This window comes from Oncorhynchus kisutch, linkage group LG29 (assembly GCF_002021735.2).
Source record: "Oncorhynchus kisutch isolate 150728-3 linkage group LG29, Okis_V2, whole genome shotgun sequence".
NCBI classification, from domain to species: Eukaryota; Metazoa; Chordata; class Actinopteri; order Salmoniformes; family Salmonidae; genus Oncorhynchus; species Oncorhynchus kisutch.
The window spans coordinates 26,492,011-26,516,604 of record NC_034202.2 but is presented as its reverse complement, the minus strand read 5'-3'; the positions used below and the strand labels follow the sequence as shown (position 1 = coordinate 26,516,604).

Sequence of the window (24,594 nt, the reverse complement as noted above, 5' to 3'; positions counted from 1 at the left end):
TAAGGTTCACCAATAATTCCCCAAATAGGGTACAGGCGATGCCCAGGGTAAAAAACCAGACTGGCGCGATACAACAAGCACAAAACAAAACAATTCTACAAAAAGACATGGGGGGAACAGAGGAATATATATATATATGCAGTGTGATTAGGGAATGTAAACCAGGTGTGCGGGGAACAAGACAAAACAAATGGAACAATGAAAAATGGAGCGGCGATGGCTAGAATGCCGGTGACGTCGACTGCCGAACGCCACCCGAACAAGGAGAGGAGCCGACTTCGGCGGAAATCGTGTCAGATACCTTAGAAAATGACTAAAATAAAAGTGAAAGTCACCTAGTAAAATACTACTTGAGTAAAAGGCAAAAATATTTGGTTTTAAATATACTTAAGTATCAAAAGTAAAAGTATGAATCATTTCAAATTCTTCACATTAAGCAAACCAGACAGCACAGCTTTTTATTTATTTTATTTACGGATAGCCAGGGGCACGCCAACACTTAAGACATAATTGACAAATTAAGCATATGTGTTTAGTGAGTCCACCAGATCAGAGGCAGTAGGCATGACCGGGAATGTTCTCTTGATACAGTAAGTGTGTGAATTGGAAAATGTAACGAGTACTTTTGGGTGTCAGGGAAAATGTACGGAGTAAATAGTTGGGGAGACCAGTGATGGCTGTAACACTTCTCACCTTTCCGTCAGTTTCTCAGAGATTGTTAATGGTAGTGTTCAAAACTTGATACAAACAACCTACATTTGTCCTTTACAAATTGGTGTGGTTATTATGTAAATCAAACTGCAAATGCATGGTGTGGTCATAAATGCAAGGAGTGGTCTGGGTTAGTTGTAACAGTGCTAGGGGTGAATTGTAACAGATTGAAAAAGTACATGAATCATGACATGCAACTAATTATTGAATGTCTTTATTGAGACCATTAGAGCAACATTGCCATGTTTATTTGGTGTGTGACTGAATGTTGGAGAGATGGCCTGGAAGGCAGCTGGAGAGATGGCCTGGAAGGCAGTTGGAGAGATGGCCTGAAAGGCAGTTGGAGAGATGGCCTGAAAGGCAGTTGGAGAGGTGGCCTGAAAGGCAGTTGGAGAGGTGGCATGGAAGGCAGTTGGAGAGATGGCCTGGAAGGTTGCTGGAGAGGTGGCCTGGAAGGCAGCTGGAGAGGTGGCTTGGAAGGCAGCTGGAGAGATGGCCTGGAGGGCAGCTGGAGAGGTGGCCTGGAAGGCAGTTGGAGAGGTGGCCTGAAAGGCAGCTGGAGAGATGGCCTGAAAGGCAGCTGGAGAGGTGGCATGGGAGGCAGCTGGAGAGGTGGCCTGAAAGTCAGCTGGAGAGGTGGCCTGGAAGGCAGTTGGAGTTGACATGGGACGCAGCTGGAAAGGTGGCCTGGGAGGCAGCCGGAGAGGTGGCCTAGATGGCAGTTGGAGAGGTGAAATGGGAGACAGCTGGAGAGGTGGCCTGGATGGCAGTTGGAGAGGTGAAATGGGAGACAGCTGGAGAGGTGACCTGGATGGCAGTTGGAGAGGTGAAATGGGAGACAGCTGGAGAGGTGACATGGGAGGCAGCTGGATAGCTGGGCTGGGAGGCATCCGGAGAGGTGGCCTCGATAACAGTGGGCATAAATCAGCTGGCCTCAAGAGATACTCTGAAAACTTCTGCTCCTGCTCATCAATGAAGACCCTATTTCCACTACGGTAGTCTATAAGCTCTCTCAACCCCTTCTCCAGTAGCTTCTTCTCTCTTTGCAGAATCTGCACAGCATCAAATGACATATACCATACAACTTTGCAACTGTACTTTACACCACTGGTTACTCTAAGGATGTCTAACCTCAGCCATGGCTATTACAACTAACCCACATACCTTTAAAACCCTTTACACAGACATATGGAATTTGTTGTGAAGTATTGATATACTAATGAAGGTACAGTTAAATCTGATTTACTGGAATGTGATGAGGAACTCTGGATAAGCCTGCACATCACTGAAGATCACAAACATGGTTGGATTGGAGGTGTTGTCTGTGACGCTGTCGTACAAGTCGGCATCCTGCCCTGAAGCTTTGGCAGGAGGAACGATCAAGCCTTCTTGTCCCTGAGTGTAGTCTCCAACAAGAACCCTGGCCAGGTACATGTGCTTGATCCCCTGTGCATCAGCTTTAGAGTACACTTTTGCTGAATAACTGGAGTCCACAGCAAAGTATGATCCATTGCCAATAGCCGCACCTGGACGAAAAACATATTGTACTTAAAGAGTTAAAAAAATATATAACAATGATACCGAATTGATCAAATGGATTTATGTCTCAACATCAAGCTCCTCCTCTCTTAGGAAGAGGTCTCAATATAACAGTAAAGAATATTGGTCATCAGACATGTTTCCATGAGACCATTCTCATACCATGTGTTCCAGCGTAGCTGCGATTGAAGCCATGGTTGTTGATCTTGGTGATGGAGTCAGAACTGGTGCCATGGAACAGCAGTTTCTCGTTGTTTGTGTGCTTGTTCTTCTCCTCCAGGAGCTTCTTTCTTATCTGGTAGCTCTTCCACAGTGAATCGTTCTGGACTCGTTCAATCTTCAAATAGCAAACACATATAAATCAACAGTGATTTATTTTTTACTGAAGTGCAATCCCACCTAGCCAAATACGTAACGAACAGCAAAGGAATAGGAATTACACATTTCACTGGTTCCAGGAATTACAGTTCCATTTTTGAAAATAAAATCCCAAACGCTTTGCTGTCTTTAATGTAATTTTTTTTAAATGATAGCAAAAATGTGAGGCTTTCGTATAACGTCACCATTAGAAACTCAGTCTTTTGTGGAATGCAAATTAAATTCAGGTATACATTTTCACAAACATACTGTAATGATGGTGTCAGTGAGTAAAGTCTTCCGAAATTCCTTCTCTACGTCATTGTATCCCTTGGATCCTGTAGTTAGTGGGACCAGCATTAAGAGGGAACCCTTCATGTCATCCCAGTGTGCAGGTAGAGACACTGATGTATCGTCTGGACAAAACACAGTAGAGAATTTGGCAGTTAGGTGTCAATTAATTCCGCAATAAGTATTGTCATTAAAAAGACTCAATCATTCACAACTTTAAATACATATTGATGATATACTCAGTTCCATGACATGTGCTGCAGCAGTATGTCTAACCGCAGAAACATCGCTAGAACGACACATTCCTTTCTTGCAAGATGCTCAATAAAGGTGAATTAAACCAAAAAATCGAAATGCTTTTTTGTTCTTATTTCTTTACCTAAAAAAATTGTCTTCTGATGTGAGGTAAGCATTGACCTGCACTCAAAAAAATATATTTTAGTTGTTAATCTATGAATAATTGCAATATTGGGAGTACAGAAATAGTTAAAACAGAGAAAACAGGATTATGGAAGTGAGAGAATTATGGGAGTCCTGTCATGCCAAACACTGCTTATTAGCCATTTTATTTTACCAGGTATATTGACAGAAAATATCTCTTGTACACCAAGAACCCGGGGACGAGTTGTAGGGTAGAGGATACGAGAAGAATGTGCCTATTTTAAAGCTATAAAGTAGGTATTGTGATAAAAAAAGGTTAGAGACCCCTGATATACTGTATGCATCCACAAAATGACACATAAAATGTGTTCTTAAAAATAAGACATTCTTTTATATTTAATATCACCGTTCTCCATAATTTCATTTTAATGCAGACAGATGAGTATTTATTACGGATGGACTCACCTTTCAGGTCTTTTCTCAGTAACTCAATTTCTCTTATGCCCCTAATCTTGACAGCTCTCTTGTGGGCTACATTTGCCTTATAATCCTCATTGTTGATCTTGATTGTCACTTTGCTGTTGTCTCTCACAGCCTCCTCCAGGATGTAGTTGGTGAACATGTCAAAAGACACCATTGTTCCACTGTGGTCTTTGTACTGCCACTCCACCAGGCTGCTCACCAGGAAAGCTGCCTGTCTGCTGTTCTCTGCCCTCTCCTGGTCCAGGACCATGTCCCTGATGAGGCCGTCTGCTGTAAGCACATCGCGGCTCAGGCCCTCCAGGCGGATCAAGGAGTTGGGGCCCTTCTTCTCCAGGCGTATCCTGACTGTCAGCTCCCTCTGCATGGCCTGCAACTTCTCCACATCCCCCTGGCTCAGCTGGCTGATGTACGGGTTCTTGATGGTTTTCTCAGTTTGCTCCTTCATTATGAGGTTTTTAACCCAGTCCCGGGCACGGCTCACAGCCTGGGGGCTCTCTGCACACAGCTGGAACACGGTCGGGGCAAACTCCTCTCCCTCCATGACAAAGTTCTCACGGGCAGAGCGCGAATCTATGAAGAAAGAGCACACACAACATAAACTCCTTGACAAAATGTCACTTATGATTATAATAACTATATTGTATCAGTACACATTGAGCTCATATTGTCTTCTACCTCGCACACTTCCATTCTCACTGACCTTTAAACCTGGTAAAAATGTCCTTTTCCTCCACTCCCTCTCCCACTCTCCTCTTCATGCTCTTGTGGAACTCAGTCACCATGGCAGTCTGGAATATCAGGATGTTCACACTTCTCACAAAAGGTCCCATTTTCTTCTTCACAAAGCCCACCACTGCGTCAATCATGGCGTCCGCAACAGCAGAGGGACTCGCCCCACCCTGGCCTGACAGACAGACAGACGGAGGCAGACACACAATGACATGGCTATGGAGGCAAACAGAAAGACATAGATGGAGACAGAAGTACAGATAGACAATGACATGATGGAAGCAAATCTGTCCCTGAGAGTGACTAAGGGAAGGAGACAAGAAAAAGATGAAAGGGAAGGAAGGTGACAAGAAAAATACATAAGGGAAGTAGACAAGAATAAGATGGTAGGAAGGGAAGGTGACAAGAAAAATGTGGAACGGAAGAAGACAAGAAAAAGATGCAAGGAAGAGAACAAAACAAGTAAAAGAGCGAGGCAAAGTATGTTTGGGTGGGGGGAGCAGAAAGACGAAGAAAGAACAATATTTTTTGAAAATTAGGCTAGTAGCAGGTAGTCATTATGAGTAGCAGGTAGTCCGATTCAGAGCACATGGAAGCAAAGCATATGGCCACTTTACAACCTTACAGTAGACACAAAGAACAAAACAGAACAGGCAACAAGTACAATAAAAACATGCAACTACACAAGACAGTGTAGTCCAATAATGACCATTAAAGCAGAGTACCTGTTCCAAGCGCTGGGAAGGACACTGAGGTGAACTTTTGCTCTTCACACTTCTTGAGAACATCGTACACAGTCTCTTTAATGATCTCAGGGTCATTCTGTCCCACAATGTGCATGATGTGTTTGCATGGGAGAGATCCTGCTGATGTCATGATCATCCTGCATGGTTGGAAGCTTGGGGATCTGACTGTAGAAAAGCATAAAAGGAAAGGTTTAGATGTCAAGAATCTAAGTTAGTAAAAGGTCAAATCAATGCACACCAGTGTTGTAGGACCCATGGATTGGAAACTGCCTTTAGACTTTTACCAGACAGTATCAAACAGTACTGAAATGTCATCTCATTCATATCCAACATGACACCAGTCTCCTTGACCAGAAACATGACTACAGTATATGTTGACTCAAGGACATGGATACACACCAATCTCTGAGCACTCCAACTCCACCTTCAATCCAGCTCCTTCTAAAATGGATTTGGATACACCTGAAGAAACAAAGACATTAGAACAATATGGCTCTTTATTCTAAGTCAACAATTGTACCCTTAAATAAGTTGTGTGTCTGTGGGGGTGTATTGGATTTAGCTTGCTTCCTGATTGTGTAGCTGTCAACACTGTTCATTTGGATTTCCAACATTTCAGATGTGTACATGTTAAACATCCTTATAAGGTGTTCCTTAGTATTTGTCTTAGTAGCCTCATAAACATGAAACATTGGTTACTGCACCTATGGTATTGTCAAAGGTACAAGTTACCTGATTTGAGGTTAAAGTCCTTATTGGAGGAGTTCACAATGACGTCACTGGACTCCTTGGTGATGTCTCCTGATGACACTTCAAAAGTAATGTGACCAATCTGCATGCTGTACACACCCAGAGAAGGGGATGACACCTGTCCAAAGAAACCTGCGCCTAATGAAAATAACATGTTTAGACAAGGGGGTTCTGTGGAAACAGACATGCTCTAAAGAGGCAGCAGGGTCTCAGTGGTTGAATATTTTTGGGGAGACTTTGAAGGCTGTGAATTAAGCTTACCAGAGGGCTGCTGTGATTGGCCAACATGAGATTTGGAATGTTGTGATTGGCCGGAACCTTGTGAACTCTGCCAAGTATACCCTTGTGTCTGACCTCTGAATTCCCTGACAAAGCACTGTAAACAGGAGATATAAAGTGTGGAGCATTTATCAAACATATTTAAGAGCACAACACACAGTGAAAAAGGTGAGGTTATGCAACAATACTACCTCTGTGTGATGATAAACACTGAATCCACCTTTAAACCATTTTCCATCTTCAAACTTACATCCACAGTTTGGGTGTCGCTGGGGTGGACCACGATGGCCACTTCTTTAAGGTGTGTGGAGTTTCTTCTCTGGCTGAAGTCTTTGACCTCCTGCAGAAGAAGCTTGGACACCAGGCCCTTAGGGAATCCCATGTTCCCTGTTCCAATGGCAGGGAAAGACAGGGATGCCAGCCTATGCTTCTCTGCCTCACTCAGGCAATCTCTGATTATCGTTCTCAATATCTTAAATCACAAACACATGGACAATTTTAGATTTTTTTTACTAAAACCATTCTATGCACTCTCAATAACCAGTACTTAATTTGAGCTGGAACCTGTTCCTGCATCTATCAGATTTGACTTGGTTTGTTCCGGCACCTATGTGGACGGATCCGGTACCTCTCACACCATGATTTATTAATTGTTTCACTGTTCGCCCTGTATACATTCTAATAAAAGCCATCAGCGTTAAATCAAGTTGCCTCCTCGTTATTTCTCCTTCCCAACAGAAAGACCATGTAAAAGCGTGGGGATCCTTCATCCTTTCCTGCCACACTGATTCTATACCTGCTCTTTTATTTGTACATAAAGGTTATTGGGAGGGAGGGTGGGGTAAGTAACTGATCTCGACACAGGTCTTGGTAGGTGGTCAGCTAGTGAAGAGGTCCCTACGTAATCACGTTACGTAGCCTAGGCTAGTCGTCTCCCTACTGAATTTGAATCTTGGGAAAGCCAAATAAAAAATGGAAAAGAAAAGGCAATCGAGTTTGACATTTTACAAGTCCAAAAATCTAGAGAAAGATGGTCAATTGAACCCAAAACAAACCAGAGAACTGTCAGTGCAGGAGAAGTGAGGTGCACACTGTTCCTGATGGCAATGCCTAAGATCGCAGCGCTGCTAATCCCAACAGTTCAGCATCACCACCGGCACCTCCACTAGCTAGTAGGCTTACTAGAGAGTCAGACTCAGATGGAGAGGCAGACGGGGAGCTGGGAGGTGGGGGGCAGTGCATCCACAGACAAAGTGCTCGGTCAGGTGCAATTTGCAGTTCAAGCAAACACATAACCCCATGCTTGTCATTCATAATTCAAAATTGGTCTGTACCACATGCAAAAAGGAAGATAGCTTGGGTCTAGAAACGACTGGAGGGATTAAACTAGCAAAAGAGTGGGTGCAATGTACAGTAAGTTAACATCCTATGCCTCAGACGTATAACAAGGTTTTTGAACATGCCCGAACCAGGGAACATTTGGTGGCAGCAAGTCTTGTAGATGAGGCTAAAGAGGACAATAAAAACATTGCCAGTCTTCAGAAAGCCTTAGAAGGAGGCTAAAGGTCACAGCCACAGGCCCGCTCATGGCTTTGAGCAAGAAATGGACTCTCAGGAGTTAAATGGACTTGACATGGGGAGAGTCATTGTGGGAGGTTTGGAAAACTAAGGTAGGACATTTTTTTCCTTTACAAACTTGTTCTGTACTGTGAAAGTACCGTCATTTCCGGACTATAAGCCGCTACTTTTTTCCCACGCTTTGAACCTCGCGGTTTATACAATGACGCGGCTAATTTATGGATTTTTCCCGCTTTCACAAGATTCATGCCGCCAAAAAACTGAGCACCGTCACATAATGTGACGTGAATCGAGCACGCTCACACTCCCATCATTCTGATTACGGTAGTCATTTTGTCACCCTCATCATGGCAAAGACATGGAGAAATGCATATGATGCAGCTTTCAAGTTGAAGGCGATCGATCTGTCTGTTGGAAAAGGAAATTGAGCTGCTGACAGCGTGGAGCATTATCAAAAAATCCACTAGCATCAACAGGTTTCGAAAGGCTGGACTGCTGCGTGTTGAATTTGCCTCCGGATGAAAGTGACGAGAGCGACAATGAAAACTATCCAACATTGGATGAAGCAATTCTGAGGCTATTCAACTCCGACACCGAAGGAGATGACTTCAGTGGTTTCAGTGCACAGGAGGAGGAAGATAGTGACCAATGACTTTCTTGGTAGGCTACTGTTTACTGCTTTTTTTGTTTGTTACAAGCCGTGTTTAGTTTAAAAGCCTATTTATTTTTGTTACAAGCCGTGTTTCGTTTAAAGGCTGTGTAAAGTTCATTTGTTTCAATGTACCGGTAGGCACCTGCGGCTTATAGACATGTGCGGCTTATTTATGTCCAAAATACTTTTTATTTTTTATTCATTGGGTGCGGTTTATGTTCAGGTGCGCTTAATAGTCCAGAAATTACGGTAATCTGAATATGTGCTTCATATTATCACAATGGCAGGAGGCATATATATTCTCATATGTGTGTTCCGCTGTAGCCTACAGAGATTTATTTTATTTGAAGTTATATTCTGATATTGTGATATTTGCTCTACTGCTACATTGATGTCTTGAAAATTATATTAAATTGGGGTCTTGTGAGCCCCACAGCTGAGTATGTGTGCATATGGCGGGTGTTCTGCAGTGTCGTCTAAAAATGTTGCTATACATCGATGTCTAGAAAATTTGACTATAAGAAATATGGACTTGTGTAAGCCCTGCAGCTATACTCAAGTATGTGGGCATACTGCAGTGACGTTTAACATGCTTTCAATGAATCAGCACCTTGGAGAGAACAGCACCTTGGAGAGTGCTGTCCATTTAACCAACATAGACAGTAGGCTATTTGGCTGTCTGCTGTGCTGCTACGTTGTGTTTGACACTTTTCTTCTCAATGTGTTCCGGCACCTCAGTGGCCCCCCCAATCAAATTGTATTTGTCACATGCACCGAATACCTTACCATAAAATGCTTACTTACAAGCCCCTAGCCAACAATGCAGCTTAAGAAATAGAGTTAAGAAAGTATCTACTAAATAAAAGGTACAAAAAAATTATAATAATCTAAAAGTAACACTAGTAAATTACATAGCAATAACGAGGCTATATACAGGGGGTACCTGTAGGGAAACAAGTTAGTCGAGGTAATTTGTAAAATGACTATGAGTAGATAATAAACAGCGCGAGTAGCAGCAGTGTGAAAACATTAATTGTTCAGCAGTTTTAGGGCTTGGGGGTAGAAGCTGTTATAAGGAGCCTTCTGGTCCTAGACTTGGCCCTCCAGAACCAGCAGAGAGAACAGTCTATGACTTGTAGTGACTGTAGTCTTTGACACGTTTTTGGGCTTTCCTCGGACACCGCCTAGTCTATAGGTCCTGGATGGCAGGAAGCATGGCCCCAGTGATGTACTGGGCCCTACGCACTACCCTTTGTAGTGCCTTGCGGTCAGAGGCTAAGCAGTTGCCATACCAGGCGGATGGATGGATGCAACCTGGTCAGGATGCTCTCTGGTGCAGCTGTAGAACCTTTTGGAATCTGCCAAATCTTTTCAGTCTCTTGAGGGGGGAAATGTATTGTCGTGCCCTCTTCACAACTGTCTTGGTGTGTTTGGACCATAATAGTTTGTTGGTGATGTGGACACCAAGGAACTTGAAATTCTCGACCCACTCCACTTTCAGCCCCGTCAATGTTAATGGGGGCCTGTTCGGCCCTCCTTTTCCTATAATCCATGTTCAGCTCCTTTGTCTTGCTCACATTGAGGGAGAGGTTGTTGTCCTGGCACCACACTGCCAGGGGTCAGGGTCAGGGTCTTGGCCTACCACTGTTGTGTCGTCAGCAAACTTAATGATGTTGTTGGAGTCGTGCTTGGCCAACCATTGGGTGAATATGGAGTACAGGAGGGGACTAAGCACACAACACTAAGGGGTTCGAGTATTGAGGATCAGCGTAACAGATGTGTTGTTGCCTACCCTTACCACCTGGGGGCGGCCCGTCAGGAAGTTCAGGATCCAGTTGCAGAGGGAGGAGTTTAGTCCAAGGGTCCTTATCTTATAGATGAGCTTTGTGGGCACTATGTTGTTGAACACTGAGCTGTAGTCAATGAACAGCATTCTCACTCACTATGTGTACTCACTCACTCGTGTTACGGGACCTCCCGATTTACAAATTAAACATGTTCAATAACTCATAGCTTACCTTCTCTGCTGAGCCAGCTCCCTGGTCCCAATGGGGGCAGACAGTATGGATCACCCTCTGACATCGCAGGTTGTAACCGTCGGTGACCACAATGTCACCATAGGCCAATCTGTTGACGCGAGCCTCATCTGTGGCTGCTGATTGGAGCCCAGGACCGGCTGCCTTTAGGATAGCATTGGACACAGCACCTTTACTCAGGTCCAAATCCTCAGAGATGGTGTTGACGATGCCCTCAGACTAGAGGTTTCAAAACAAAATGACCAAACATTCATGAAGCGAGAAGGGGACAGCTATGTATTTCTATTCAAACTTAAATGATGACTTCTACAAGACAGCTGTCATTCCAGATAAAGAAGAGTAGAAGGAAAAGTAAACAAATTATACACCTTATACTCTGGGTTATCTGATGTACTACTTATAATACACGTATCAATGGTTCATGTGGTGCTCTGATAACTACAGTATGTGTACTCACATATTCCTCCTGGATATTTCCCTTCCTCAGAATGATCTTCAGACCCTCTTGTGTGCGATTGGTCTGTAGGATTTCCCCACTGCCTGCCCCCTCAAACTTCCTCTCTTGGCCATACTCTCTCCTCTGCTCCTCTTGGGTTTCATGATAATTTCTTTGAGTTATGCTGTCTCTAACTCCTCCTCCCCTATATCCATGTCCTCCTCTACCTCCACCTCCTCCTCTACCTCCACCTCCTCCTCTACCTCCACCTCCTCCTCTACCTCCACCTCCTCCTCTACCTTCTCCTCCCCCTCTACCTTCTCCTCCCCCTCTACCTCTACCTCCTCCTCCTCTACCTTCTCCTCCTCCACTACCACCTGCTCCCCCTCTACCTCTACCTTCTCCTCCCCCTCTACCTCTACCTTCTCCTCCCCCTCTTCTGCTTTGTTCCCACTGCCCATGTCCCCATGGTGACTGTCCCTGATATCCAGGTCCTTGATGTCCGTAACTATGTTGTCCTCTTCCCCGTCGTTCACTTCCCTGTTGCCCGCGTCCCCGATGTCCATTTCCCCTATGTGCACCCTGCAGAGGCATGGTCATTTTTGGGTACAGGTCATTGAACGTTTTCTGGACAGCGCTGGCCAGGGCTCTCACAGTGTTGTCATTGCTGTCCACCAGGTGAATCTCAGTCAGAGAGGTCTGACCTCTTAGGTTCTCACAGTAGTCACGCACTGCCACAGCAATGGTCTCAGTGCACAGGTCCAGAGGAAAGCCGAATATCCCAGAGCTGACGGCCGGGACGGCAACAGTTGAGCAGTTAACCTTCGCAGCCTCCCTCAGGCTCTCATTCACAGCTTGTTTCAGACGCTGTATGGCTGTTCCCTGGTCAAAGTGTGTGAACCGTGGACCAACCGCATGGACCACATACTTACAGGGTAGATTGCCTGCATCTGTCACAATGGCGTCTCCTGGCTGCAGTCGGCGGTTATTACGGACATGTTGATCACTGAGCTCCTGCAGCCGTGGACCAGCAGCCTTGAGTAGTGCTAAAGCCAGGCCTCCAATATGCTGCAGGTCTTCATTGGCTGCATTGACTACTGCGTCCACTTTGAACTTGCAGATGTCTGCCTTACTGACAGAGACCAGGATTCCATTGTGTGTCCTCACCTCACAGCAGGATGATGGGCCAAATCCTTTCTCCCCATCTTCATCATCGCCCTCTTCTTCCTCCAGCATGTAGTCTTCCTGCAGCAGCACCACACAGCCATGCTCCTTCATCGCCATGGAAACAAACATTCTTCCCTCCTCTTGAAAGTACTTTCTTGCTCCAGGCTTCATGATAGTGAGCTTATCAGTGCAGAAAGGTGCTACAATCTTCTGAAAGGTCTCTTTGACCTTCTTGACGTAGAGACGCGCTCCAGAAAGGACAATTTTGGGCCTTCTGGGGTCAAAGTGGACGTTCACCTCATCACGCTTGGCAAAATGTTCCCAGTCCTGGGATTTGTTCTCCTGGATGAATTTAACCACGGCACAGGACTTGAGAAGGACAGCCTCTTCGACTCGTGAGTAGTTTTCAACAAAGTCCCGCAGTCTATTGCTGACCTCTCTGACCGGGTCCAGGAAGCCAGACACAATGATTCTATCTCTCCTCTCTGGGTGAAGCTTAATCACCACTGTTCTTTTCTTTAGGGAGTTGTAGGCATTCACCAGCTGGTTGTTCAGATATTTCCACTCAGGCTTCCTCAGCACCTCCTGATCCTCCACCATAAGGCTCTGCAGGGACAGGGCAGTCTTCACCCTCTGCTCTGCATCAGCCAATGCTCTGTCTGAGCTACCAGTCAGAAGTACCTTTCCACCCTCCACTCTGTACACAGCGTTGATGCCCCGGGATGTGAACAGGTCCTGGGACATCTCCATACTGTCCATTGACCGCAGGAAGTCCAGGAGTTGGGGTTCCAGCTTCAGCTGCTTCTTATTCATATTGAGCTCCCTCTCCAGAATCCAGTACTTCATCTTGTACACCTCTGCAACAAGACCTGAGAGAACCAACTTCTTGGTGTCGTCTCTGTAAGAAAAACCCATCTCTGGGGCTTCGTCTGCTGCGCACTTCAGAAGTCCTTCCTGCTGCAGGATATAGAACATGGCAGGGGACATGTCCATCTCCTCCGAGATGCCATCCCTCTGCCTCTCTATCCGACTCATGGCCCTCTGCGTGAGGTCTTCCACCAGCCCCTGGAGTCGCTTTGTGTCTTCGGCCAGACATGCAACTGTCAGAGACCCTTTGGAGGCATCCATAGCTAGGACAGCATCCTCTTTCACCACCGAGCGGACTTCTTTCTCCACTGCCTTCCACGCTGGGGCACTTACAAAACACTCAAACACAGCATATTTGGCCATGATGTTACGGAAGACGATCAAGGCATTCTGTTTCCATCCATCTACATGTTTGCTTGTTAGTCCTTTCTGCCTTAGCAGGGTTGGCAAAGGACTGAGTTTTACCTCAGGACTATCCATGTCTACGTGACAGAAGTGGGACTTCATCTGGTCAGTGATGCGGGAAAACTGTCTCTTCGTGGAAAGGAATTTCCATACGGCAGAATGCACACACTCTATGAAGGGGTCAGGCATCTTCCACATTGGCCTCTCCTTTCCATACAAGGCAGTTCCTAAGGACTCGTAGTATGGATACACGTTGACTGGGACTTTGCCAATTACAAGACGTTTATTTAGAGTGGTGTGCAAAACTGAAATGACATAGATAACGAACTGTCTGTTATAGCATGAACTGAGGGCAGAAACGGAATATTTCTGTCGAGGCCAGCAACAGAATAGCAATGCTACATTCAATGAATCTTATAATAGAAATAAATAGATGACCAAATAAACAAATGGATTAACATTTATTTAATAAAACAGCTCATTCAAACAGCAGGTTTTACCTTCTGGTGCGTGGAAGGTGACAATGGCTGCCTGTTCCTCACGAAACACAGTGATGTCCTTTGCTGGGCCAGCCCACTTCTCAATGTAGAGCTCCAGCATATCCTGAAGTATGTTGGAGGCCAGGTTCTCCACTCTCACACTCTGGCACCTCTCTAGCAACCGCCCAATCAAACCCTGCTTCTGGAAACTATTGTTCCTCTTGCTCTCAGTGAGAAAACGCTCCACATCTAAAGACAGGCAGCAATCATATCCCTAATATCATCCACAACAGTTTTTGAAAATATAATCCCATCATGTGAGGGAGAGATCTGTTTTAAAATGCTTCAGAAATTAAATTCATTGTTTATTTTTTGTTGTTTAAAAAAAATCGACAATTTGAAATAGTGACCAACCTTTGGGATTATTGAAGGTCACAACAGCTCTGTTTGTCTCACTGATGACCTCCAGTGAGAAGTTGTCTTCCTCCAGGCCAGAGATGGTCTCCACCAGCAACAACAGCAAGTCTCTCGACATGTTCTCAGGAACCCTCTCCAGCACCACAGCAGAGCTACGAGGAGACACCTCAGCTCCACCTCCCTCTCCAGGCCCACTCTCGGAGTTGGGATCTTCCTGTGCTTCACTTGACACATCTGGGATTAAACACACTAGATATTCATATCCAATAACCTCATTCATAATTTCACCTTCCTCTGACTTCACCAGCACATTTCTGCCTACGACAAATTTACAAGTAGATATGGCCTGATAAGGCTGCATTTTGCAACACTGTCTAATGATATGCCAATAGGGATCATTATGAAATGTATTAGGCAAAACATTCAATATAATAATATTAGGTCAAGGGAATGCATCAACAACCACAGAAGCAAGGAAAAGATGTTACCTGACAATTCATTGCTTGTAGCACCAAGCTGTAAAACAAGCAAAACAAACAAAATGTATACGTCAAATAGTTAACCAATGGGAATATTCACATGTATGCTGTTTAATAGTAGCCATAAAAATAATGTATTATCCATCAGTTTGAAGCCCTGGCTAGCCTGTCGAGCCAAGACAGCACTAATTTAGCCTACAGTTAAACTCTGTTAAGCCAAAACTAAAATCTTGCAAAATTTGGACAGCTGCATGCTTAGATTTTTGTTTTTGGTCCGAAAAGATTGTAAAATCATGAGAATTTCAGCTAAATATATAGATATACAGTGCCAGTCAAAAGTTTGGACACACCAAACTATTTTCTATATTGTAGAATAATAATGAAGACATAAAAACTATGAAATAACACATATGGAATCATGTAGTAACCCACAACGTGTTGAACTCAAAATATATGTATTATTTTGAGATATTCTATATATGAGATTCTTTAAAGTAGCCACCCTTTGACTTGATGACAACTTTGCACACTTGGATTTCTCTTAATCGCTTCATGAGGTAGTCACCTGGAATACATTTCAATTAATACATTTGAGCCAATCAGTTGTGTTGTGGTGGTACAGAAGATTGCCATAATTGGTAAAAGACCAAGTACATATTATGGTAGGAACAGCTCAAATAAGCAAAGAGAAAGGACAGTCCATCCTTACTTTAAGACATAAAGGTCAGTCAATCCGGAAAATTTCAAGAACTCTGAAAGTTTCTTCAAGTGCCGTCGCAAAAACCATCAAGTGCTATGATGAAACTTGCTCTCATGAGGACCGTCACAGGAAAGGAAGACTCAGAGTTACCTCTGCTGCAGAGGATAAGTTACCAGCCTTAGAAATTGCAGCCCAAATAAATGATTCAGAGTTCAAGTAACAGACACATCTCAACATCAACTGTTCAGAGTGGACTGCGTGAATCAGGCGTTCATGGTAGAATTGCTGCAAAGAAACAACTATTAAAGGTTACCAATAAGAAGAGACTTGCTTGGGCCAAGAAACACAAACAATGGACAAACCGGTGGAAATCTGTCTAATGAGTCCAAATTTGAGATTCTTGGTTCCAACCGCCATGTCTTTGTGAGACCCAGAGTAGGTGAATGGATGATCTCCACATGTGTGGTTCCCACCATTAAGTAGGGAGGAGGAGGTGTGATGGTGCTTTGCTGGTGACACTGTCTGTGATGTATTTAGAAATCAAGCCACACTTAACCAGCATAGCTACCACAGCATTCTGCAGCGATACGCCATCCCATCTAGTTTGCTCTTAATGGGACTATCAATTGTTTTTCAAATGGAGAATGACCCAAAACACACCTCCAGATTGTGTAAGGGCTATTTGATGGTGTGATGGAGTGCTGCATCAGATGGCCTGGCTTCCACAATCACCTGACCTCAACCCAATTGATTTGATTTGATTTTGAGACGGTTTGGGATGAGTTGGACCGCAGAGTGAAGGAAAAGCAGCCATCAAGTGTTCAGCATATGTGGGAACTCCTCCAAGACTGTTGGAAAAGCATTCCAGGTGAAGCTGGTTGAGAGAATGGCAAGAGTGTGCAAAGCTGTCATCAAGGCAAAGGGTGGCTACTTTGAAGAATCTAAAATCTAAAATCTGTTTTGATTTGTTTTACACTTTTTTGGTTACGATGTAGAAAATAGTAAAAATAAAGAAAAACCCTTGAATGAGTAGCTGGTCCAAACTTTTGACTGGTACTGTATATAAACTGCTTCGAATTGTAAGTGCTGTTAGTGTGAAGTGGAAACGTCAAGGAGCAGCAATGGCTCAGCTTCGAAGTAATAGCCCACACAAGCTCACAAAATGGAGTGGCGAGTGCTGAAGCACGTAGCGTGTAAAAATTGTCTGTCCTTGTTTGAAACACTCACTACCGAGTTCCAAACGGCCTCTTGAAGCAACATCAGCACAAGAACTGTTGGTCTGGAGATTCATGAAATGGGTTTCCATGGCCGAGTAGTGTAAAGCTCGCCTCCGTTGGACTCTTGAGCAGCGGAAACGCGTTCACTGGAGTGATGTATCATGCTTCACCATCTGGCAGTCCAACAGAAAAATCTGGGTTTGGCGGATGCCAGGAGAACGCAATCTGCCCCAATGCATAGAGCCAACTGCAAAGTTTGGTGGAGGAGGAATAACAGTCTGGGACTGTTTTTCGTGGTTTGGGCTAGGCCCCTTACTTCCAGTGATGGGAGGTCTTAATGCTACAGCATACAATGACATTCTAGACGATTCTGTGCTTCCAACTTTGTTGCAACAGTTTGGGGAAGGCCCTTTCCTGTTTCAGAATGACAATTCCCCAGTGCAGAAAGAAAGGTCCATACAGAAAAAGGTTTGTCGAGATCGGTGTGGAACAACTTGACTGGCCTGCACAGAGCCCTGACCTCAACCCCATCAATTGGAACGCTGACTGTGAGCCAGGACTAATCGCCCAACATCAGTGCCCGACCTCACTAATGCTTTTGTGGCTGAATGGAAGCAAGTCCCCGCAGCAATGTTCCAACATCTAGTGGAAAGCCTTCCGAGAAGATTAGAGTCTGTTCTAGCAGCTTTGGTCATGTCATCAATATACAGTTAAAGTCAGAAGTTTACATACACTTAGATTGAACTCACTCTAGTGACTCCCCATCCCATAATCATCGCCTGACACTAACTAGCATAACACAACGGACATAAATATTCCTATAAAATATTCCTATTCATGAAAATCACAAATGAAATATATTGAGACACAGCTTAGCCTTTTGTTAATCACCCTGTCATCTCAGATTTTCAAAATATGCTTTACAGCCAAAGCTAGACAAGCATTTGTGTAAGTTTATCTATAGCCTAGCATAACATTTTGTCCAGCTAGCAGCAGGTAACTTGGTCACGGAAATCAGAAAAGCAATCAAATTAAATCGTTTACCTTTGATGAGCTTCAGATGTTTTCGAGACTCCCAGTTAGATAGCAAATGTTCCTTTTTTCCCAAAATATTATTTTTGTAGGCGAAATAGCTCCGTTTGTTCTTCACGTTTGGCTGAGAAATCGCCCGGAAATTGCAGTCACGAAAACGTCGAAAAATATTCCAAATTAGCTCCATAATATCGACAGAAACATGGCAAACGTTGTTTAGAATCAATCCTCAAGGTGTTTTTCAAATATCTATTCGATAATATATCCATCGGGACAATTTGTTTTTCAGTAGGACCGATTGGAGTAATGGCTACCTCTGTATTTTACAGAGAATCTCTCTGGGAGCATCAGGTGACCACTTGCACGATGTAGCCGCTTACGGGTATTCTTCAACATAAATGCGTAAAACTACGTCACAATGCTGTAGACACCTTCGGGAATACGGAGAAAGAGTAATCTAATTATTAGCCCATTCACTGCTCAATAGGGACTCATTGGAACGCAGCGCTTTCAAAACATGAGGCACTTCCGGAATGGATTTTTGTCAGGCTTTCGCCTGCAACATCAGTTCTGTTATACTCACAGACAATATTTTTTACAGTTTTTGAAACTTTAGAGTGTTTTCTATCCTAAGCTGTCAATTATATGCATATTCTAGCATCTTGTCCTGACAAAATATCCTGTTTATTACGGGAACGTTTTTTTCCACAAAGACTTGTTTTTTAACAACTCCACAAATTTCTTGTTAATTAACAAACTATAGTTTTGGCAAGTCGGTTATGACATCTACTTTGTGCATGACACAAGTAATTTTTCCAACAATTGTTTACAGACAGATTATTTCACGTATAATTCACTGTATCACAATTCCAGCGGGTCAGAAGTTTGCATACACTAAGTTGTGCCTTAAAACAGCTTGGGGATTCCAGAAAAGGATGTCATAGATGTAGAAGCTTCTGATAGGCTAATTGATCATTTGAGTCAATTGGAGGTGTACCTGTGGATGTATTTCAAGGCCTACCTTCAAACGCAGTGCCTCTTTGCTTGACATCATGTGAAAATCAAACGAAATCAGCCAAGACTCAGAAAATAAATTGTAGACCACAAGACTGTTTCATCCTTGGGAGCAATTTCCAAATGCCTGAAGGTACCACGTTCATCTGTACAAACAATAGTACTCAAGTAGAAACACCATGGGACAACTCAGCTGTCATACCGCTCAGGAAGGAGACATGTTCTGTCTCCAAGAGATGAACGTACATTGGTGCGAAAAGTGCAAATCAATCCCGGAACAACAGCAAAGGACCCTGTGAAGATGCTGGAGGAAATAGTTGCAAAAGTATCTATATTCACAGTAAAACGAGTCCTATATCAACATAACCTGAAAGGCCGCTTAGCAACTGCTGTACTCTGCCGTAAAATACGCCAGAGTACATTTTGAAACTGCACATGGGGACAAAGATCCTACTTTTTGGAGAAATGTCCTCTGGTCTGATGAAACAAAAATAGAACTGTTTGGCCATAATGACCATCACTATGTTTGGAGGAAAAAGGGGGAGGCTTGCAAGCCGAAGAACACCATCCCAACCGTGAAGCACGGGGGTGGCAGCATGTTGTGGGGGTGCTTTGCTGAAGGAGGGACTGGTGCACTTCACAAAATAGATGGCATCATGAGGTAGGAAAATTATGTAGATCTTTTGAAGCAACATCTCAAGACATAAGTCGGGAAGTTAAAGCTTGGTCGCAAATGGGTCTTCCAAATGGACAATGACCAAAAGCATTCTTCCAAAGTTGTGGCAAAATGGCTTAAGGACAACAAAGTCAAGGTAAGAGGTCGACCGATTAATCGGAATGGCCGATTAATTAGGGCCGATTTCAAGTTTTCATAACAATCGGAAATCAGTATTTTGGGGCGCCGATTTAAAAAAATATGTATGTATATATATTTTTAATACCTTAATACAAATTCTTATTTTCAATGACGGCCTAGGAACAGTAGGTTAACTGCCTGTTCAGGGGCAGAATGAAAGATTTGCACCTTGTCAGCTCGGAGGTTTGAACTTGCAACCTTCGGTTACTAGTCCAACGCTGTAACCACTAGGCTACCATGCCGCTACCCTGCCGTTTTGTTTGCGTTGAGTGAGAGGTTATTTTCCTGGCACCACTCTCCCAGGGCCCTCACCTCCTCCCTGTCTCGTCATTGTTGGTAACTATATTAATTTGGGGTCAGGTCGAAAAGCATTAAACATTTATGCAATTTAGCTAGCTAGCTAGCTTCCTGTTGCTAGCTCATTTGTCCTGGGATATAAACATTGAGTTATTATTTTACCTGAAATGCACAAGGTCCTCTACTCCGATAATGAATCCACAGATAAAAGGGTTAACCGTGTTTGTTTCTAGTAATATCTCCTCCTTCAGGCTTCTTCTTTTTCTGACTTTATATGGCAGTTGGCAACCAACTTTAAGGTGCATTACCACTACCAACTGGACTGGAGTGTGGGAACTCAGGTCATCTTTCAATCACCCACGTGGATATATGCTCCTAAAAGCCAATGAGGAAATGGGAGAAGAAGGACTTGCCGTGTGTCATGAGTCAAAAATAGAACCAAGTTCTAATTGGCTACACAGAAGCTCGTTGATGTGCAAGTAGTGTGGGTGCAATGATTGAATAACATTTATGAGTACATTTATTTTGCAACGCAGGCAAACGCGATGCAAGCGGTGTGGTCAGCATGTAAGAGTTGTTTCGGGTTGGGCCGGGCTGAGTTTATGGTTTGCTCAACAGTTACATGCACACAATAATCCGATTATTATAGATAATCAGATTAATATAACAGTTTGAATAAAATGTTTACATGCTTTGCAAGAAGAACGATTACCCTAATAATCCTGTTTACATCTGAAATCAGGCAACTTGATGGCACTCTGATAAATGCATAAAATCGCCAATCAAAATAACACATTTAAAAATATATATTATTATTTTATTTCACCTTTATTTAACCAGGTAGGCTAGTTGAGAACAAGTTCTCATTTGCAACTGCGACCTGGCCAAGATAAAGCGTAGCAATTCGACACATACAACAACACAGAGTTACACATGGAGTAAACAAAACATACAGTCAATAATACAGTGGAACAAAAGAAAACAAAAAGTCTATATACAATGAGTGCAAATGTGGTAAGTTAAGGAAATAAATAGGCCATGGTGGCGAAGTAATTACAATATAGCAATTAAAACACTGGAATGGTTGATCACATTGACCATGTTAATTGTGGCAAACATATATGATTCTGAGTTCAGACTACTTCTAAGACGCATACATTCAGTTGTTCCAAACTCACTTAATTTGCGCTATAGAGTTACAGTAGGCTCGCTCCTTTGCTGCTAGCACATCCATTAATCAAATATACCGCTACTAATAATTCAAAAGATTGCAACGATAAAAAGGTGTTTTAATCGACGCGTGCTTACTTCGATTTAGACCATACGCCGTTTAAGCGACCATACGCCGTTTAAGATAAGCAGAGTAAGGGGTTTACATGACTATTACAATCTGCCTACTGCCATAATCAGTTTAATATCAAATTACTACTGTGGATGTAAACATAGTGTTATTGTAACTTATGTTTGAGACCAACGCGTGTGTCACGCCCTGACCTTAGAGAGACTTTTTATTTCTCTATTTGGTTAGGTTGGGGTGTGATTTGGGTGGGCATTCTAGTTTTTCTATTTCTTTGTTGGCCGGGTATGGTTCCCAATCTGAGGCAGCTGTCTATCGTTGTCTCTGATTGGGGATCATACTTAGGCAGCCCTTTTCGCACCTTAGATTGTGGGATCTTGTTTTTGTGTAGCTGCCTGTGAGCAGCCCAGAACGTCACGTTTCATTTTGTTTTGTTTGCTGAGTTTCATATTTATTAACCATGTGGAATTCTACACACGCTGCGCCTTGGTCCAATCATTCTCTAAACGAGCGTGACCATGATTGTGTGAAAGGTGCCCATGTATCTATCACAGAACTAGAATGAGATTCACTTTCTATGATCTCTCTGCTCTGATAGACATGAGCCTGCAACTCTCATCTCCTCTGGCGTTGCACTTCATTTTTTATTTCCTAATGGAATCATAGCATCACGAAGGGTTCTGGAGGAGCTGCACCACCCCTGATCAATTGAAATACATTTGCCAAAGTCATATAATTACTGCTGTGTGCTCAGAAATAAATGAAATAATTCAGAATTGCCTAGCCATGAGAAGGTTAGCCACAGAGGATCAATAGTATATTTATTTAAAAAAATAACCTAGCTGTGGAGTGTAGTCCAATCACAAGGCATAGCCTACAGTTGGGAATGCGCAGGAAATCTGTCAGTGAAATAACAGGATGAAGTCTAAACAGGCCTTTCGCCTTTTTGCCCCTGAACGAGGCAGTTAACCCACTGTTCCTAGGCCGTCATTGAAAATAAGAATGTGTTCGTAACTTACTTGCCTAGTTAGATAAAGGTTAAACTATTTTTTTTTTAAACGAGCTAATCGTGGACTTCAGAAAACAACAGAGGGAGCATGCCCCTATCCACATTGACGGGCCCGCAGTGCAGAAGGCGTACACATCACTGACGATCTGAAATGGTCCACCCAAAAAGATAGTGTGGTGAAGAAGGTGCAACAGCGTCTCTTCAACCTCAGGAGGCTGAAGAAATTTGGTTTGTCACCTAAAACCCTCACAAACTTTTACAGATGCACAATTGAGAGCATCCTGTTGGGCTGTATCACCGCCTGGTACGGCAACTGCCCCACCCTCAACCGCAAGGCACTCCAGAAGGTGGTGCGGTCTGCCCAACGCATAAACGGGGGCAAACTACCTGCCCTTCAGGACACCTACAGCACCCGATGTCACAGGAAGGCCAAAAAGATCATCAAGGACATCAACCACCTGTTCAGCCCGCTATCATCCAGAAGGTGAGGTCAGTACAGGTGCATCAAAGTTGGGACAGAGAGACTGAAAAACTGCTTCTATCTTAAGGCCATAAGACTGTTAAATAGCCATTACTGGCCGGCTTCCACTCGGTTACGCAACCATGCACCTTGAAGGCTGCTGCCCTATATACATAGACTTGGAATCACTGGCCTCTTTAATAATGCAACACTAGTCACTTTAATAATGTTTAAATGACTGTTTAGGCCTAAAAGCTCATCAATAAGCTAAGGACGGGACTAAACACCTCCCTCCGCCACTGGATCCTGGATTTCCTGACAGGCCGCCCCCCCAGGTGGTAAGGGTAGGTAACAACACATCCGCCACGCTGCTCCTCAACATAGGGGCCCCTCAGGGGTGTGTTCTCAGTCCCCTCCTGTACTCCCTGTTCACTCATGACTGCACGTCCAGGCACAACTCCAACACCATTAAATTTGCCGATGACACAACAGTGGTAGGCCGGATCACCGACAACGACGAGACAGCCTATAGGGAGGAGGTCAGAGACCTGGCCGTGTGGTACCAGAACTACAAACTCTCCCTCAACGTGATCAAGACAAAGGAGATGATTGTGGACTACAGGAAAAAGAGGACCGAGCACACCCCCATTCTCATCGTCGGGGCTGTAGTGGAGCAGGTTGAGTGCTTCAAGTTCCTTGGTGTCCACATCACCAACAAACTAACATGGTCCTAGCACACCAAGACAGTCGTGAAGAGGGCACGACAAAACTGAAAAGATTTGGCATGGGTCCTCAGATCCTCAAAAGGTTCTACAGCTGCACCATAGAGAGCATTCTGGTTGCATTACCGCTGGTATGGCAACTGCTCGGCCTCCGACCGCAAGGCACTACAGAGGGTAGTACGACAGAGCCCAGTACATCGAGGGTAGTACTACAGAGCCCAGTACATCACTGGGGCCTAGCTTCCTGCCACCCAGGACCTCTATACCAGGCGGTGTCAGAGGAAGGCCCTAAAAATTGTCAAAGACTCCAGCCACCCTAGTCATAGCCTGTTCTCTCTGCTACCGCACGGCAAGTGGTACCGGAGCATCAAGTCTAGGTCCAAGAGGCTTCTAAACATCTACCTCCAAGCCATAAGACTCCTGAAGATCTATTTGCAGTGCCTCCCCCCACCCCACACCACTGCTACTCTCTGTTGTCATCTCTCCATAGTCACTTTATCAACTCTACCTACATGTACATATACTACCTCAAATAACCGGTGCCCCCGCACATTGACTCTGTATCAGTACCCCCCTGTATATAGTCTCGCTACTGTTATTTCACTGCTGCTCTTACTTGTTACTTTTATCTCGTATTCTTAAAAAAAAAAATCATTGTTGGTTAGGGGCTCGTAAGTAAGCATTTCACTGTAAGGTTGTATTCAGCACATGTGACTAATAGAATTTGATTTGAGTTGAAATAATGTTTACATACTGCTTTACTCATCTCATATGTTTATAAACCAAAGGTGGGACCAAGTCATTGTTTTACAAGTCACTAGTAAGTCTCAAGTCTTAGCACTCGAGTCCCAAGTCAAGTCCCAAGCCAAGACAGGCAAGTACGAGTCAAGTCTCAAGTCAAGACCGAGAAGTATCAAGTCAAGTCTCAAGTCCTAAACTTTAAGTCATAATGCGCTCTTCACCAAATGTAATACCATTTCATATTTTTAACAAGACTAATAGTTAGTATATTACATTTACGCAAATCCTGAATGCTTTAAAAATATATTTATTACTTTCCAAATAAACTTTATATTTCCATGGAAATACATGGGTAGCCATGAGAAAGACCCCCCCCCCCTTGATTATCAAGGATCGCTATGGGGTGCAATTGGGCGATGTAGGCTTGTACACAATCACCCAACCTTAACACACACACACACAATGTG

The 24,594-nt window shown here is 43.8% G+C and overlaps 1 protein-coding gene across 1 annotated transcript in view; it reads right to left on the bottom strand.

The window, feature by feature from the left end:
* Positions 1–452: 452 nt before the first annotated feature.
* LOC109873847 (protein mono-ADP-ribosyltransferase PARP14-like) overlaps positions 453–24,594 on the bottom strand; it is a 30,108-nt gene continuing 5,966 nt past the window's right edge. Inside the window, exons 3-17 of the mRNA XM_020465572.2 lie at positions 14,792–14,819; positions 14,301–14,537; positions 13,908–14,135; positions 10,990–13,712; positions 10,515–10,751; positions 6,517–6,738; positions 6,249–6,363; positions 5,970–6,125; positions 5,637–5,699; positions 5,217–5,402; positions 4,463–4,666; positions 3,745–4,332; positions 2,878–3,023; positions 2,413–2,587; positions 453–2,237 (exon numbers count right to left, since the gene is read on the bottom strand). Coding sequence (XP_020321161.2) covers positions 1,954–2,237; positions 2,413–2,587; positions 2,878–3,023; positions 3,745–4,332; positions 4,463–4,666; positions 5,217–5,402; positions 5,637–5,699; positions 5,970–6,125; positions 6,249–6,363; positions 6,517–6,738; positions 10,515–10,751; positions 10,990–13,712; positions 13,908–14,135; positions 14,301–14,537; positions 14,792–14,819 — 5,592 coding nt within the window. The 3' untranslated portion in view covers positions 453–1,953. The remainder of the gene's footprint in view (positions 2,238–2,412; positions 2,588–2,877; positions 3,024–3,744; positions 4,333–4,462; positions 4,667–5,216; positions 5,403–5,636; positions 5,700–5,969; positions 6,126–6,248; positions 6,364–6,516; positions 6,739–10,514; positions 10,752–10,989; positions 13,713–13,907; positions 14,136–14,300; positions 14,538–14,791; positions 14,820–24,594) is intronic.